This window comes from Labrus mixtus, chromosome 18 (assembly GCF_963584025.1).
Source record: "Labrus mixtus chromosome 18, fLabMix1.1, whole genome shotgun sequence".
Lineage (NCBI taxonomy): Eukaryota > Metazoa > Chordata > Actinopteri > Labriformes > Labridae > Labrus > Labrus mixtus.
The window spans coordinates 16,985,931-17,002,858 of NC_083629.1; the positions used below are offsets into that span (position 1 = coordinate 16,985,931).

At 38.7% G+C, this 16,928-nt stretch overlaps 1 protein-coding gene across 2 annotated transcripts in view; it reads right to left on the reverse strand.

Moving 5' to 3' along the window:
- syt16 (synaptotagmin XVI) overlaps positions 1-16,928 on the reverse strand; it is a 35,637-nt gene that overhangs the window by 13,607 nt on the left and 5,102 nt on the right. Inside the window, exon 2 of one of the 2 annotated variants that reach the window (XM_061062842.1) lies at positions 5,606-5,779. In XM_061062842.1, coding sequence (XP_060918825.1) covers positions 5,606-5,779 — 174 coding nt within the window. Of the gene's footprint in view, positions 1-5,605; positions 5,849-16,928 lie in introns of both variants that reach the window. The other variant, XM_061062841.1, reaches the window with a different exon arrangement.

Genomic DNA, 16,928 nt, shown 5'->3' on the forward strand with positions numbered 1-16,928 from the left:
CGAAAAAGAGGAAAAGGTGAGAAACCAGGAAAAAGGAAAGAGAGGAGAGGAGAGGAGAGGAGAGGAGAGGAAGGGGGACAGGAGAAGCAGAAGAAAAGGAGGAAAAAAGGAAGGTAGGAAAGGAGAAGAGAGTAGAAGTAGTGGAAAAGAGGAAACAAGGAAGAGAGGTGATGTGATCCTGTTTACAACAACCATAAACACTTGAAGTCAATGAATCACTTTTTCTTCCTGAAATACTGATTACAAATGGAAAAAAAACACATGTGCTAAGCCCCGCCCACCTTAGTTACTGTTGCTATCTTTGTCAAGCTTTCCACTCTCGCCTCTCACATGACAATAACAGGAGCGCCTGAAAATGTGCGTTTACTAACACAAACCACTTTCAGGGACCAAGGTTTATTTTTGAGCTTATTGGGGAGATAGGAAGGTGAATATAGTTGGAATTCGGGGCGAGAGAGAGTCGTGAAGCCAACATTTTTTTTTTTTTTTTTTTGGCTTCTCTTCCATAAAGCAAGTGAAGATGGATACATGTCATCCATCGTCACATAAAGTGAATGGTCCAAACTAGAGAGTAACTGCTTTGTCAGATATTCCAAAACAAATTGTACGGAAAAAGGCAATTAAGCAAACTTAACACAGGTTTGAAAACCGTCTAAACCTGTTTCAAAAGTAACCCAATAATCTGGCCATCAGGTACAGTCTAATAAAGGTCCTTTGTGCTGGAAAATTATAGTTCTTTGTTAAGATTTAAATAAAGAAGTGAGAAAAAAACACATTTAAAGCCTCTCTCTTTGTCTATCACACAGCCTGTCTCTAACTGCTGAAAAAAAACAGCGATAGCGGGTCGCAGGGTCACTCCACTCACTTCATAATTTCACCATAATTAGATAGCAACAGCTGAATGAGTGATGCGTTGGTGTGATCAGTATGTCCTCTAAAGTGCAGGTCACCTTTTCTACCTGAGCGATCGCCATGGTTACCTACAGAAGTGGAAGCTGTTGCCTGAGTGGGCGAGCTTGCATGATTAGTCTGTTAACTTCAGTTTTCTGAAGCTATTCTTAGGCGATAGACCTCAGCATGGAGTCGTGTTGCTTAATGATTACATTCAAAACACACACAGCCACACATACAAAAAAATCAATGAACACACACACAATCTATCATATACAAACACATTTAAATACACAGAAATAGAAAGTCGTTAACTAAGTGAGAACTAGTTAACTAGTGAGAAAAAAAGCTGCTTCATTGGTAAAAATCCGAAAGGTAAAACAAAAACAAAAAAAGAAAATACATGTATTAAAAGTAAAAGTAGGCATTCTGACCAGGTATAACAATAATATTTGAAACCAATACAAAGAAATGACCCATAAATAAGAATGCAAAAAAAAAATCATTAAAAAATAAATGTGTTCATAGTATTCAAAAGTTAAAACAGAGATGTCTGACTGCACTTGAATGCAACACAGAAACAACAAAACACTGTCAGTTGATATGCACATTGGGCTTGTTGTTCCACCTTTTGTTCTTCTGTAAATATTTACCATATGTAAAACATGAGCTTTGAGTTTATAAAGTGAGTTATTATAAAGACAAATTTCTGATGTGTAAAGGACACCTTCTTATGGTTCAGTCTTTTTTAAACATCTTCTTAACGTCCAAGAAAGACGTCACAAATACGTTCAACCCAAACCATATAAGGCAGTCCTGTAGACGTCCATACTGAATATTAAAGAGACGTGGTTTTTATCGTCTTTTAAACGCTTACTATTGACGTCCAAGTGACATCCTTACAGGGTTCAAAATGAAAGTTTTCATGTCGTCAGATCCGGACGTTGGGCTTCAGACCAAGAGAGAGGGGGAGCGATAAGGTCCACTGTCCGTACACTCTTGTAAATGTATCAAAACTGAAGCTTCTCCTGGCTCCGTTTTAAAAATGTAAATGTCCAGCTGCTTGCAGCCGATTCTGTTCTGAACTCCAATAAATAACAGAATATCTGTTAATGTAGGCCGACAGCTGTTTGCTGTTGATTCAGTACTGAACTTCTATAAATAACGGAATATCGAGTGGAACTTTTCAAAACGCGAGGCGTACTCCTGGTGTTTATGTCTCTGCGCGTGCAAGCATAAATTGAGCAGATTAAAGTTGTTTGTTGCAAAAACTAGATTCATTAAGAGGGGAAAATACATTTGATATAAATACAACCCAACAGATACAATACAGATAAGATAAGAGAATCACAACAACAAAAGAAATGTTGTTTTTGTGGAGATTCCTTTGTGTACCACCACAGAGAGCCCACGTACCACCGGTTGTATGCGTACCATAGTTTGAGAACCACTGGTGAAGATGATAACATTTTCCTGGTTAAATATAGTATCATACGACCAAAGTCCTTTTTCTAGGAAACAGTCAGTCATATAAATACTACCAAACTTGTTTTTTTGTGGACTCTTTTATCTGCACTGCATTTAGTTTCATATTCATTCATCATTCTAATTAAGTTTTCAGAATAAAATCTTCAATCAGAATGTGACTGTTCAACTGACCAAGTAAAGACACACAGTTATGTTACAAAAAAAACGTAATTCATAACCTTATATATTTAGTTTAAAAAAAAGTAGACATTATATAAAGTCATTAAAACTTACAGGTGGTTGAATCTTTTCTAATTACTTAAAAATATGCTATTAAATATCTTTAGATAATTTAAGAAAAGTAACTTAAATTGACACATAAGCATTTCATTAGTCTTCTCTAAATTTGACTATTTATTATTTATAAATTTATAAATATTTATTATATTTATCCATAGCTTCAAGCGTAATCTAAATGTTTAACATGTTTTTTTGCTGACCTTTTGGTTGAAATCACACGCAGTAAGAGCCCCTACTTCGTCCAGCGAAGCTCCCGAGGATTCAAAGTTGTGAAGGGTATTGAAAGACTCCAACAGGATGTATTGTTTGTTCAGGAGCTTAACTGGAAATACCAGAGACTCCACCTGCTGCAGGTGAGGAACCAACAAACCAGCACTGTGTTTGCTCACTGTTCGACTCACAGGCAACACCTGGATTGAACCATCCTGCTGGTGGGAATGTGACTTTGTCACAACAAAACAGAGTTTAGTTTCGCAATTTCTGATTTCCACCGTAGGAGGTAAACCCGGCGACAGTATTTCTTTCTTTGTTAAGGGAATTACTTCAAATTAAAATTGTGAGACTGCTGCAACAACAGGATGAAAGTCTGCATTTTTTCAATTGATTTAATGCATTTTAATGACTGCTATGTTTTAAATCTGTGTTAAATGGATGGAATATTAATGTGCCCTTGATTTTAGTTTAGCTGCTTAAAGCCCCTGTGAGGAACTTTATTTTGTGTTGATTTTGACACCCCCTGTGGACAAAGTTGTACCTCTTAATCTCTTAGTTGATCTTGTCCTGAACATCTGGAAGTATTGTTTTTTTGGGGGCACATTTTGGACTTTATTGGATAGGACAGATGAAGAGATACGATAGGAGAGAGTGGAGGATGACATGCAGAAAAAAGGCCGAGGTCAGATTCGTAGTACCTACTGCCGCTGCGACGAGGACTACTGTATACATGGGGCATGCAACGGAAACATTATTTTGAATTATCAGGAAATTACAGAGCCGTCAAATAAAGTGTAGGCTTTAAAACTCATGTTTAACACAAACAGGGCTTTGTCAGTGGTTTGTATACATAAAGAAAAGCTATTAATCACATTAGCCCAAAGTACAGACACAGTGAACCTCAAGCTTTACTCTAATATAAAAAAGGACCAGTGTGATCCTTTAATTTGACTTTTCTTTAAGTTTAAGTGACCTTTGCTCAGGGTGTCAGCAGTATTTGCCAAGTGGGAGGAAATAAATCGTTTCACTGGGTGATGAAAAGAGAACATGTAAGCTGACTTTCTTTTTCTCTGTGGTTCTCTCCGTACTTTTCTGTCTTCTTCAAGGTTGTATAATGTTAATATTTTTATTGTGCGTGGCTGCAGAGCTTTGTGGCAGTATATGGCTGACTCACTCAACTCTTTCTCTCTTACATACATGCTCGCCCACCCAAACCACTGCACAAACACGAGCTCACCCACGTTCTCTCTCTGTTACTGAATAGTTTAATTGGAGTCGTAATGCATACAGGAGTCACATACTTTCTCTCTGTCGTCTCTCTCCCACTGAGGTGTTCAGCTTATATAATAGAAGAACCTTGGCCAGAAAGCAACAGTTTTCACTTCTAAGAAATAGGAAATACAGACTTCTACAATTCTGCTGGTTGTACTTAAAATGCTCACTTGTTAATCTAGCACTAGTTTTGTTAGCTGTACATATATCATCTGAATTTACAATGTTAGTTGTGTTAGATAATAAGATCCTTGTATACAAAAATGATAGTGACTTCGGAAATAATTTCAAATCATCCTACAGAGTTGGAAACCAAAAACATGGTGGGAATTTTTCTTCATGAATCAATTCATTAAAAAGGAGGGAATAGACTCAAATCTTTATAGTTTTTTTTCCTTTACCAGTTAAAAATGCAACTGAAAAGGAAAAGTCCACATAGGTAGGCTAAATCACATCTGATAGCTAATGTTAGAAAAAAAGCTATGTTAGCATTCAAGTACTTCTTAACTCCCATTTGTTTTAATCTACAGCAAGAGTCAGGTAACACAGTATTAGTAATATTGTAGTAATATTTGTATAAGTATTAGTGTACATTAACGTTGTTTAACATCATCGAGCTGTAATACTAGCTAGGAAGTGATTAATAGCTTACATTAGCTTCTGTCAAATGCTAGCTAACAGGTTTTAAACTTTGTTGTTTTGATCTGTGGATTAGCTACCATAGGACACATTCAGGACATCGGATTTGGAGCCGACCCTCAGCAAGACCTCAGTGGAAAATGGCCGCCATGTAAATGTGGCCTATTAGCTACAATTGGAGGTTGTTGTACTTGTCATTTTATACATCTAATTTGAACAGTAAGCCCCTTTTCGTTTCGTGAGACTTGCAAACATAGAGGGTACAAAATGAAAAACAGAATGCAGAGCCTTACGCTGTTCGTCATGATTGTTGTTTTGGTTGCTTCTTTCCATAATAACATAAAAACTTTCTCCACATTCGATTCCATCCATTATCGATACCTCTAGCTTGTATTTCAGATGTCACCCTTGACTGGTCGCCAGTCAATCACAGGACTGACATACGGAGACAAACAACCAGTCATACTCACGGTCACACCTGTGGGCAATTTAGAGTCACCCATCGACCTAATGAGCATGTCTTTGGACTGTTGGAGGAAGACCAGAACACGCCGGAGGGAACCCAAACATGTGGGGGGGGAAACATGCCAACTCCACACAGAATAGTCCTGTTCAACGAGATTCATACCAGGAACCTTCTTGCTGTGAGGCAACAGCACTACACAGTTTACTTAACACTTATTGGCCACCTCTACAGAGGTCAGTGGCCCAGTTCAGCCACCCCAGTCACAAATGTCTTGCTCCACCACTGTGTGAGGGAAAAAAAAAAACAGACAAATGTCACTTTCTTGTTAAGACAGTCTCTTTTTATCGGTCCACTCACCAAGCCCCTGGCGGATTCCCACTCTTCCTTTCTTCCGGCGACCATGTTGCTCCAGACAGGGCAGCCCGCCAACACGTGAGAAACACAGCTTCTTGTTGATGAAGAGGAAGAGGACGGCCAGCGCCACGATGAAGACGCCCACTGCCGACAGGAATCCAATGGCCTCTGGGGTGACTGGCAGGAGGAGGGAGAGGGAGAGAGGACACACAATGACACACTGATCAGACCACACAAACAGACAGTCTGGATACATGCACGCACACACAAACACACACACATTACGCATGGCACATGTGATACACACAGACAGAATGAGTGATACTTTAGTATTTGAGTTACCCTCAGTGCTTTAAACATCATTTATTTTTCACCAATTTTTTGTAACACTTTGAATTTACAGTTTTCTCAATTGACCCTTTGTTGGCTCTCTGATTGGTCCGCTGACTCACCAACCAGAGGGCCCCCTCTCATAGCAAGCATTGCTGGGCTAACTCAGGTTAGACAAACTTTCGCCTGGGTCAAGTCTTTTAAGTACGCCACATTGACATCGTGACCTTAATTTTGTCACTACAGCATGGTTAAAAGGTGCTTGGGGTGTCTGCCAAGACTGACACAAGATATCCACTTCTTAATCCGGGAATTCTTTTTCCGCATTGATGTGATGTTGGTGTGATTGTCAAATTGTGCACATAATTCTCAACTGTGTATATTTGGGGGCTTTTGCATTTATTGAAATAGGACAGTGGATAGAGTATGTAATCAGGGAGAGAGAGAGGGAACGGAGCTACAGTTTCGACTTGAATTTGGGCCGTCCGCTTTGAGGACCACAGCCTCTGTACATGTGGCGCGACCTATACAGTTTTAAGGCAGCCCTTTTCTCGTCTTGGCATTGCAGTAGAATCAAACGTTTAATATGGTCGCAGGTCTTTAGCCTTGTCTTTTGCAAATTGCATTGTTCAATGACCTGACCTTTGTCAACAACCAAAGAAGTGGTCTCGCAAGCGCCACACAGGAAGCTTCAAACTAGTTGACATGGAGTACACAACTTGAATAAACACAGAGCATGTGACAGCCAGGACTTTTTCTAGTCTATTGAGTATTATAAAATATAATAATGTGTTCTTTTGCTTTGTGAAGTAACAATGTTTCTATTGTAGGTTGGCAAGTTTGCAGTTCAGATCTGCACGCTGTTAATTTACTGTTAGTCCCTGTGTTTCGGATTTGGAAAGGTTTAACGATGTCCCAAACTTTCCCTGAACAGTTCTTATATAAGCCTAGCTCTTTCTTGACAGCCCCTATAAATACATTTAATATGTGCATATATGTTGTAGTTTCAGCAAAAATGTCCCACTATTTGAATTTCTTTGGTTTAAAAGATGTTAGAATCTAACAGTAATCGTAAGAGCTTACATATCTACCTCCACCTATCAAACTGGAGAAAGAACGGTAAAATACAAGACAGAAAGAAGGAAGAAAAAGCATGAGAGGAACTAGACGGAGACAGCAGAAAAAAGAAAAGAGACAAGGGAGACAGATATTTCCGACGGAATAATGAGAGAAGATGAGTTAAAAAACATGAGAGGAATCAAAGATAGGAGAGACGCAGAAAAACATCTGGACCAAAATAGAGAGAAAGGAGTGAGGCAAGTTGTAGCGAGGAAAACGGATGAATGAAAACAAAAATAGAGACTTAAAAGACGAGGGGGGGGGGGGGGAAATAGGAGGAGGAAGAGAGATGTGGATACGCAGAAATGAAATGAGAGCAAAGGTGCTCCAAGGCGTACTACTCTGCTCTCAATGAGGCGGCTGAGACTCAATACAGATGAATAGAAATGCACAATGGGGGGTCGTCGCCTCTCGTTTCCAGGGTAACATTTCAGAGAGCAGAACTAAATCAATGGGAGCATGCAGAGATGAGTACACATCCTGCTGAGAGCTGACACGGAAAAAAAAAAGGACTCAACATTGTTGGTGTGTTTATGTGTGTGAGGAGGATGTAATGCTGTTTTATGTATTCCTAACACCACCTTTTGTTTTCTCACTCTGATTTGTCTCTCTGTCAATTTTGGGAACAGCATCTCCCACCTTATGATGTAGCTTATTAATCCAATCACAAGGCCAAGCATCAGTGTGTGGTGACAAAATAATGAGCAATAACCGAAGCTGGTTCATTGAGCACATAAAGCCATCTTTGCTTAAACTACATGCAACAGAATCAGAACATCTTAACTCTGGCTCTCATATTCATTGGCGCCAGAGTTTGCATTAAAATCTTACATAATAGAAAGAAGAACATACAAGATCCAGACGAAATCCCACCTACGTGAGTTAAGAATGGACGCAAAACGCCTCCTGAAACCTTTCTAAAAAGAAGCAGCAGCATATCTCCAATTTGAGTAGGCTGAAGAGGGCGAAAAAAATCTCCCGAAAATCTTGACGCCTACCAAACCCAACATAGAGCACCTTCACATACAATACGGTACAACGATCGTCTAGTGGTCTGGAAATCGAGCTTTGCGATGGGTTGGTAATCCTTCACAGCGCACGCACTATTGGTGTCCTAAGATGTTTTTACACATGCACCCAACAAAATCTGAAAGTGTTCCTGAGTTACTTGATCACATCTGTTCCTCACAATGTGGAGTTTGCCCTGTTGGATTGGGTGGGGGGCTGCTATTGAGAAGTTGACTTCAAATTATGGAATATAAGTTAGATAAGTACAATAATAACATCTATATTAAGTCTGTTTTTTTTTTTTATTACTAAAGCAAGCCATGTTAGTTAAGCCAAGTTGTGTACATAAAATTGCACTTTTATAAACTTAAACCATGATTTTTCCTAAAACTGAATAAGAAGTTTTTGTGGCTTAACAGCAAAACTGCAACCACAACCTACACCAGGTTTCAATGACTGTTCCACTTCTAAATACTGTCAAATGTGTTAAGTTTGTCTGCAAGATCATTTTAAGTCTCGATCTATATGTAACTTATTTATTATTGCTTATTACTGCTTTATTCCAAATACATAACAGGATATTGTCTTTTTAATATTGTTCAACCATATTAATTGCAACCGCCCAAACTTGACACTTAAAGCTTTATGTATTATATCTGAGGATCCACAGACCAATCTGACTAGTTGGGAGTGAGTCAATACATCATCAAAACCTTATTATACTGGCTGCCAATAAGCAGTCTACAAGGACGCCGCTATAGATGCCTCAGGGCCCACACATTAAGGTTAAGGGGTAAAATCACCTTTTATACCTACACACAGAGAAATAAGGGTCTCACTTTTATACCTACTTTAAAAAGGGAAACAAACCGTTTTCTTGAAAGTTTCTTTCTATCAAAACCCAGTTAACTCTGATTTCTGCAGACAGACGACCTACTTTCTTCATGTTCAGCTGCCGATCACTCCCACATAAGAGAGAAGTCTGGAAGTGCTAACACATGACAGATGCAGCATGGGAACACTTCTGCACTAGTTATAACCCTGTCCATGTTTCACTTTTAAAAAAACATCACTACCGCCTCCTCTTTCCTCACCTACACACTTATGACGCCAATGACAGAGAAAACGCTCCTGCACAGACCAGGAGGATGTTCTCTTGTTTTAATGAGTTTTTACCCACATTAGCAAAATGACTGAAGGGATGTGGTGCCATGGGTTTGGTACAGATATCATTTATCTCCAGAGGATGACTTCCACATAGCAGAACCACTGTCAAGTCGAATTTTCCACTTGACCAACACCTCTGTTCATGCCTCAACACTTCTCAAACTACTGTGACTTCATTTCTGTCACCTGCAGCTATGAGAGATTAATGCAAACACATATTACAAATATATAAACAAGCTAACTTTGTCATGTCACAGGGAACGCTGAAATAACCAGCAAAATATACCACAAATTAAACAAGCATATACTTGTTATGTTAGCCTACACACAGGCTGTGTTTTGATGGAGTCTCATCACAATGTTGGGTTTCGGCACCGTCCTATTTTACAGCATTAGCATTTCTCTTAAAAAGTTTTCTTTCTTTTGCGAACATCCCAGCTGCCACAGCTTAACTTTTACAATTAATTACGTCAAATTAAGAGACAAAAAAAAAGACCTATGACCGTCTTTAAATCAACAAATGAAGAATGAGTCATTTTTTTGTTTTCAGTTCAGCTCAGCTCCAAAGTCAATTTTCGCCTCCTTGTTTGGTTTTAACATTTTTTTCTGTCAAACAAACCCAAATAATCTCCATGTACAGAACCTGGCAAGCAACAAGCTACTACAGATATAATTACCTAGTTAGCAAGTGGAAGATAAATAAACTTAAGAGCCGAATGCTTTTTTTCGGGAGTTGGCAGTAAACAGCTAAAATGAGACTGAATGTTTGACCAACATTTAACAAGTGAACATAAACATACTCCAAATAAATAATATTTCTGCTTTGTGTATGTTGGATGTGTAAAGAAGGTAACAAATGTTAGCAACAGTGTTAAGAATCGATAGTATATCCAAAAGGTTTTTTTTTTTTAAACTACAATTGCTGCTTTCTTGTGTGCTACTTGCTAAAGGTTGCTGACTATGTATTAGTTAGCCTTGTGGCATGCTAGCAAGCTACTACGCTACAAGTTATAAACTTAACATTGTCTTTTTTACACTCTAAGTCTACATTCAGATGTGATTGATACAATGCATTATTATGTTACTTTAGCCTACATATTTCATTTTGCTTGGTTTTCAACCATCCAGTTTGAGCCTTTTTGTGTAGTTTTCACCAGAAATATTTTTTCAAGATTCAGAAGCGTATTGCATTCACATGAGAAACAAAAATGTGCTCTGTTTTTCTGAATAAACTATATAATTATCTCAAAATGACAAGTGACGAATTCATAAATATTACTAAATCTGCTCTGTTTTTCTGAATTATTGTGATATTATTTAGAAATTATGATTAAAGAAGTGTTTGCATTTCTAAGCGAAACTTAAACATTTCTTAAACTGACAGGTGGGGCTTGCATCTGCATTGCAAAGATCTAAGGTGCATGCACAAAGTCGACTAAATAATAAGAATACCATCGACTGAAAGACGCAAGTACTTCTCCATGTTTTAAACCCAATCCAAAATAAAACTGAGTTTAGCAGAACAGTCTAGGAACATTTGCTACATGAGAGCTTCTGTTGGGATCTTAAAGTACTGGTTTATGGTTTATTTATCGTTTCCCCCATCAGTAAAAAAAAAACAACAACCTGTGACCGAAATTAAGTAACAAAAAACAAACAAACCCTGCTGAAATAAACACACTGACATACTTAATGATTGGGTGTTGTGTTCGGCTGAGGCTGTAAACTGGAGTTTCCCTCTCAGCTGCTCCATCAGACAGACACTGAGCTCAGTGTTGGAGACTCAGAGCCTCCTACTGTCTGCATGCAGATGGACAGGAAGAAACCCTGGGTCAAATGTCTGGCCTCACACCTGCTGCACACACACACACACACACATAGACATACACACATAGACATACACACACAGGACTCAAACATGGATGCAACTCATTCCTTATGCAGAGATCCCTGTTTGCTCGGCTTTCTCCAAAACACAATACACTATTCACAAACTACCTTCATAATACATTTGAAGAAAATGCAAATCACAAAAGTGCATGGCAACGTGTCTTACAGATACATCAATCAGGAAGCCTGAAGCTGCTTGACAAATGACTTTGTTTCTACCAATGACACACCATCTCCAAAATTAAAAAAAAAAAAACAGTTCTTTCTCAATCAGACCTAAAAATAGTCTTCCAGGTCTTCTTCTTCTCTGGACTTGATTATTGCCTTTCCTGGAATTACCCACGAATCACGCTCTTGCCTACAACTAGTCCAGAATGCAGCATCTAAAGTTTCGACCAATCAAAAAGCTTTGTCCAATCCAACGATCCTTTCAAATTCGTCAACGTCATGCCCCGCCTTCCTTCTTGCGATTGGTTCTATCCCATTTTCAGTTGGCAATAATACGTCATGACGCGGCAGTCAGACACTCTCGAAGTTCTGTTTCATGAGGATTTTTAAAACAGAAACTGCTCAAACCGAAAACAACCTGCATGGTGGAAGAATCCAAAAATATATTATCACATTAATATTTATCAAGCATTTAAGGCTGGGAGCATAAAGGTTGGCGAACGTGCAACACTAAAGTGGTGTCTTGACCATGTGTATATATTTGGACCACAGAGAATGTTACTGAATGTGTTTTCATTTTTTAGACACCGAGAACTTCTGATTGAAGATAATAATAACGCTGATCTGAGGTCAGTTTGCAAGTCTGCATGAACGTCTTCATTCGAGGAAATCTTAAACAGATTACCTTATTAATCTACAAGTAGACTATATTCCCACGGCGGCCATGTTGCTGTGATGTCGTGCTCAGGGTGGGAAGCCTAAATGTTGTCGCGTCTTCCTGTTATGCTCCAGGTTTAAGTCATGCTAAAGTCGCAAATCCGAGCAACTGCTTTCATTTCAAAGCTTCCCGATTTAGCCTCAGTTTTATCACTTTTTTCACTAACTCATGGACACACATTATTCATGTCAGGATACGTTAGATAAGAACAATTGTTATTATCTCTGTAAAGGGTGAATTGCAATTTTGAGCCAGCAGGGAATCAGTTGGAGGTTTAAAAAAAAAAAAAAAGGGCAAATGGAGGTTATTGATGAAACGGTTTGTGTAACGTGCAGAACTATTAAAGGCAAACCTTTCATAATTCATGTACAAACAACGATTGGGGAGGTGATATATCCCCAGGAGTCATCCGGGGGAATCAGATCAGGCTAATGAGCTGGAGGGATCGAACTGTAAACATTTCACAATGGCTAATCTGTGACGAACTCGGCTGTTGAAAAGGTTTCACGTATGCGTGCGTTTGTGTGCGTGTGAATACTAAATCCTTATCCCCTGATTACTATGCAGCTGCTGACTTTTCCACCCCAGCTTTGAAGTGAGAGGCTCCAGAGGAGAAAAGAGAGCACTTTGATGTGAGCGTTAGATTAGAATGAGAAAAAAACATGGAAGAAGAAGACACAGCGCTGGTGGAGGACGCGTTATTATCGCTCATTAACCGAAGATACAAGACATCCTGAAAAAAGAAGAGTATGGGGCTTTGTAGTTCTTTTCTTCCTTCTTCTTTTTTTGCGATGAAGAAAAGGAGCCCCCACTGTCTCTCTCAGTTCGTTGTTAGGTCACTCATTAATGTGGGTAATTAGTTTCAGGACTGTAAGCCTGTGTGTGTGTGTGTGTGTGTGTGTGTGTGTTTTTCCTTGGCCCTTTGCCTGCAGATTATTACTATAACACACAGCTGAATGCTCAGTCTTAGTGGAATGAAATCAAAAGCCTGTTGGATCGAGGAAGATTATTCTTCTTTAGCACTAATAAATCTTCACGCAACGAAGAACACGTCCATCTAATTTTGTCGTTTTTTTTTTCTCTGCTAAAGAAGCTGTTAGATCGTAGCGTCTATAATAACACTCGTGCATCTTGTCCAATCAGAAGACTTTTGGGACTAGCCACTGACGCTGCAAATACAATTGATGCAAAAGTTTTGAGAGGTAAATGGTAAATGGACTTGAGTTTATATGGCACTTTTCTAACCTTTTACACCACATGTCACACCGACCCATTCACACCCATTAACACACTGATGGCCGAGGTTGTTACGTGAGACCATCAGAGGTAACTAATCGCATTCACGCAAATTCATACGCCTACGACAAAGCAGCAGGATTAAGTGTCTTGCCCAAGGACACATCAGACATGTTGCTGCTGGAGCTGTGGATCGAACCCTCGGTTGAGAGACGATGACTCTACAATCTTAGCCTCTATATAGGTATAATCTTCCCCTATTATTGGTGGCACTTATTAACACATTTTCACCTTCACCCTTCACCTCATATTTACCATTTAAAAACTAGAAATGTTACATGCAGAAGCGGATTCAATATCTCTTCTCTCACTTTTCAACTCTATTGAATGTTCTTTCTGTGATTCTGTGACAATGGTTATGAATGGACTCCATCCATTGCATTGTGCTGCTCTTAATTCATAGACATGTCAGTCCCGCCTCCCCACTGATCTCAATTAAAAAAAACAAAAAAACATTCTGAACTCCAGAGCTGACACGTGACACTCAATGACCTCGCTGCACTAAACACAACACGAGCCAAGCTGTTGTTGTTGTCGAATCATCCCAGAAACATCAGCACACCATGTTTTAGTCTGACTCAAACCCACTGACCGCAAAGCTAACGTACAAACACACACAAATACACACACACACCTGAAAATCATAGTTTCCCTGGAAACAGCCCAGCGGCTCTATTAAGGTATAATGAGTGCGCCTTTTCCCACCCACATGTAAAAAGGTCTCATGTTACCATGGCGCTGTCTATCTTAGTGTCCTGATTGGTCAGGAGTGAAAAAGCATCTCAGGGTTGAGACAAGCGGTGAAGAATAAGAGCTAAAAAGAATAAAAACTGCAGAAATCAGAGGAGGTTTCACTTTGAAAGACACTCAATACATAATTCAAGGACTTACAACTGTGACAAACCACATACTATAGACAGATAGCTGCCTATGATGCATTTATGCAACCCTGAACACCAAATAAAACATAAGAAACGCACTTATTTTTGTTCTTAAAAATCAACAAAGTGAGATGATGTTTTGATGCAACATATCTACAATGCTTCTAAATGTTGACACTAAATGCTCAGGGTGTGGCGATACACTCAGCTCACAAGACAATACACAATATTGGGTTCACAAGAAGGAGACAAGACAATATTGTTACACTACTTTTAAGAAATAATCAATGACAAAATATATGACTGGAAACACAGTGTTTTTTTCTAATTTCAAAGTCACATAATGCAAAACAATTCAGATTAATTTTGTTTTAAATAATAATCATCTTGTAATGAAAGTCTAATTTTTGCATGTCTATTTTTCTTTTTCCTTTAGTTCATTCTTTTTGTTGTTGTAACATTTTCAAAAGACTTTTGTCTATTTGACTGATTAGCTTAGATATTTGTGAGTTTATTGAAACTCTATTTGTTGTTTTTTTACATGTTTGTGTGTAAATGTATTTGTGTGCATATATGTATATTTATATGAGACTGGTGTGGAAGCTGACATAAATTTAGCTCTATCCAGGATTTACAATTGTGATGTCAAAACCAAAGTCTATACATTAAGATAGAAATATTCTACAGAGGAATTGAGGCAGGTGAGGAGTTGTACTCTGGCAGGAGAAACAGAGTTTTACTAAATACTGAAGCAGAGCTGCCATCTGCTGGTACAAGGCTGCAAATCAACTATTCAACATGTGAGCGGGTGTCACTGCTGCTTCATCATCACTGATGGAGAAAAAAATGACAATGAGTTTATTTCCAACTTGAGTTGAAGAATAACAGGGGGAGTGATGTGCAAGTAAATCCTTATCAAGCTTGGAGCTTTATCCTTATTTACTATATTTTGAGGATTTAACACTCAATGAGAAAACATTGTAAACTCAGACTCGCTCTGTTTCTTCTGCTTTTTAAGGGTATCTCTAGCAAAGACTTCTTTTTATATACTTTATTGTAGACATTACAAGTTGTCAAATTTAAACACATATTTTGTTCATCCTGGCACATTTTTATGTATTTTTTTTAAAACATACAACAATACATTTTACAATTCATTCTTGCAGAGACTTCTCGATCTCAAATACAAAACCGGAATTACTTAAAGCTCACAATAACATAAGATTAGTGGGCACGCAACACAGAAGTAGAATATATGCTTCATCGGTTGAATAACTGTATACTTCCATTTGAACTAGAATAAAAATGCAGTTCCTTCATGGGTGCTTTAACTGTAAAGCAAACACCCAAAGTCTCCTCTACAGTGGCTTATACTGGTGAAGACAAAAGACAATGCCGCCTTAGATTCCCTACATACTCAAAGTAAGTTGGCACATACTTTTCCTCCTGTCCGTGAGCCCATTGACGAACGCCTGATAAGGATATAGCCTCTGGTAGTCACAGTCAACTTTTCAGGGCTTTTGGGTTTTACAAGGTTAGCCTTTAAGGACTTCTGGCGAGGACTTCCTTTCCCATGCATTTTCTGAGCAAGCTGAGAAGCAATAATGGAGTTGGAGTTGAGAAACAATGTCTAAGAGAATTTTTTTTATAGCTTCACTTGAATGCAGATGTCTGTTAAAGACATTAATTTAAGTGTATTAGTCATAAGATGACTACAGAGGGGTTCCAGGATTGCATTATAGTCAATCTTCACATGCCGTTTTCCAGCATAAGACCAGTGTGCGATTAAATGACACAGACTAAAAATATAAACCAGGACGTTTCTGATATAAAAATCCAGTCCAGCAACTACTGATTCTGTATTATTATGCAGAGTCTGCATGGAGATTATTCTTCCTCTAAAGCCTGATTAATATTTGTGAAATTAATCAGAGCTAACATCAAAGCCAAGTGCAACTGGCAAATTTTTCCTTAAATATATGTAGAAACTGAGCGGGGGGGGGGGGGTTGTGGGGGATTTTTTGTATAACTCATCCATTCTAATTAGGTTAAGGCTAAGAATTATGCATATTTTGTCATGAAAAGGGGCATTGCCGTCTATCTGTATCTATCTGAGACTGACCAACTGATGGCTATTTTGATGAGTTGTTTTTATGGAATATGCAAGCTAGTAGACAAGATAAGAGCAGGTGCGTATGATATAACATACAAGATATGTATTTAGTCCACCTTAACTTCACTTCTTCGTTTGCTTCTAGGTTCAGCTGGAACTTAGTTGGAGTCAGCTTTTCCAATATGGCATCTCTCATCGTTGGGTTTCATTACACCTCTTAAAACCATTAAATATAGTATTTGGTCAAAGCCACTCAAAGCACTTTTACACTACATGTCAGACTGACACATTAGGACACTGAGCGCAGAAGCTGCTACACAAAGTGCCAAGTGTCGGCCCATTAAGATCTATACAACCACATTCACACACACATGCTGATAGTTATGCTTTGCAAGCGATTTGGGTTCAGTGTCTTGCCACAGAAGCCATGTTCCCTGAAGGGATCTACCCGCCAACCTCCTAATTAAAAGGTTACCCTCTCTACTATTGAGCCAAAGCCACTCCTATTTTAAAGTTAGAGTCAGTATATCGAGGCGGAAAAACTTTAAAACGATCAAACTATGAATTGCTTTCTGGACCACAAGTGATGTTCAAGGCTTTATTATTAATCGGACGTCATCATTTGTAACACTTCCA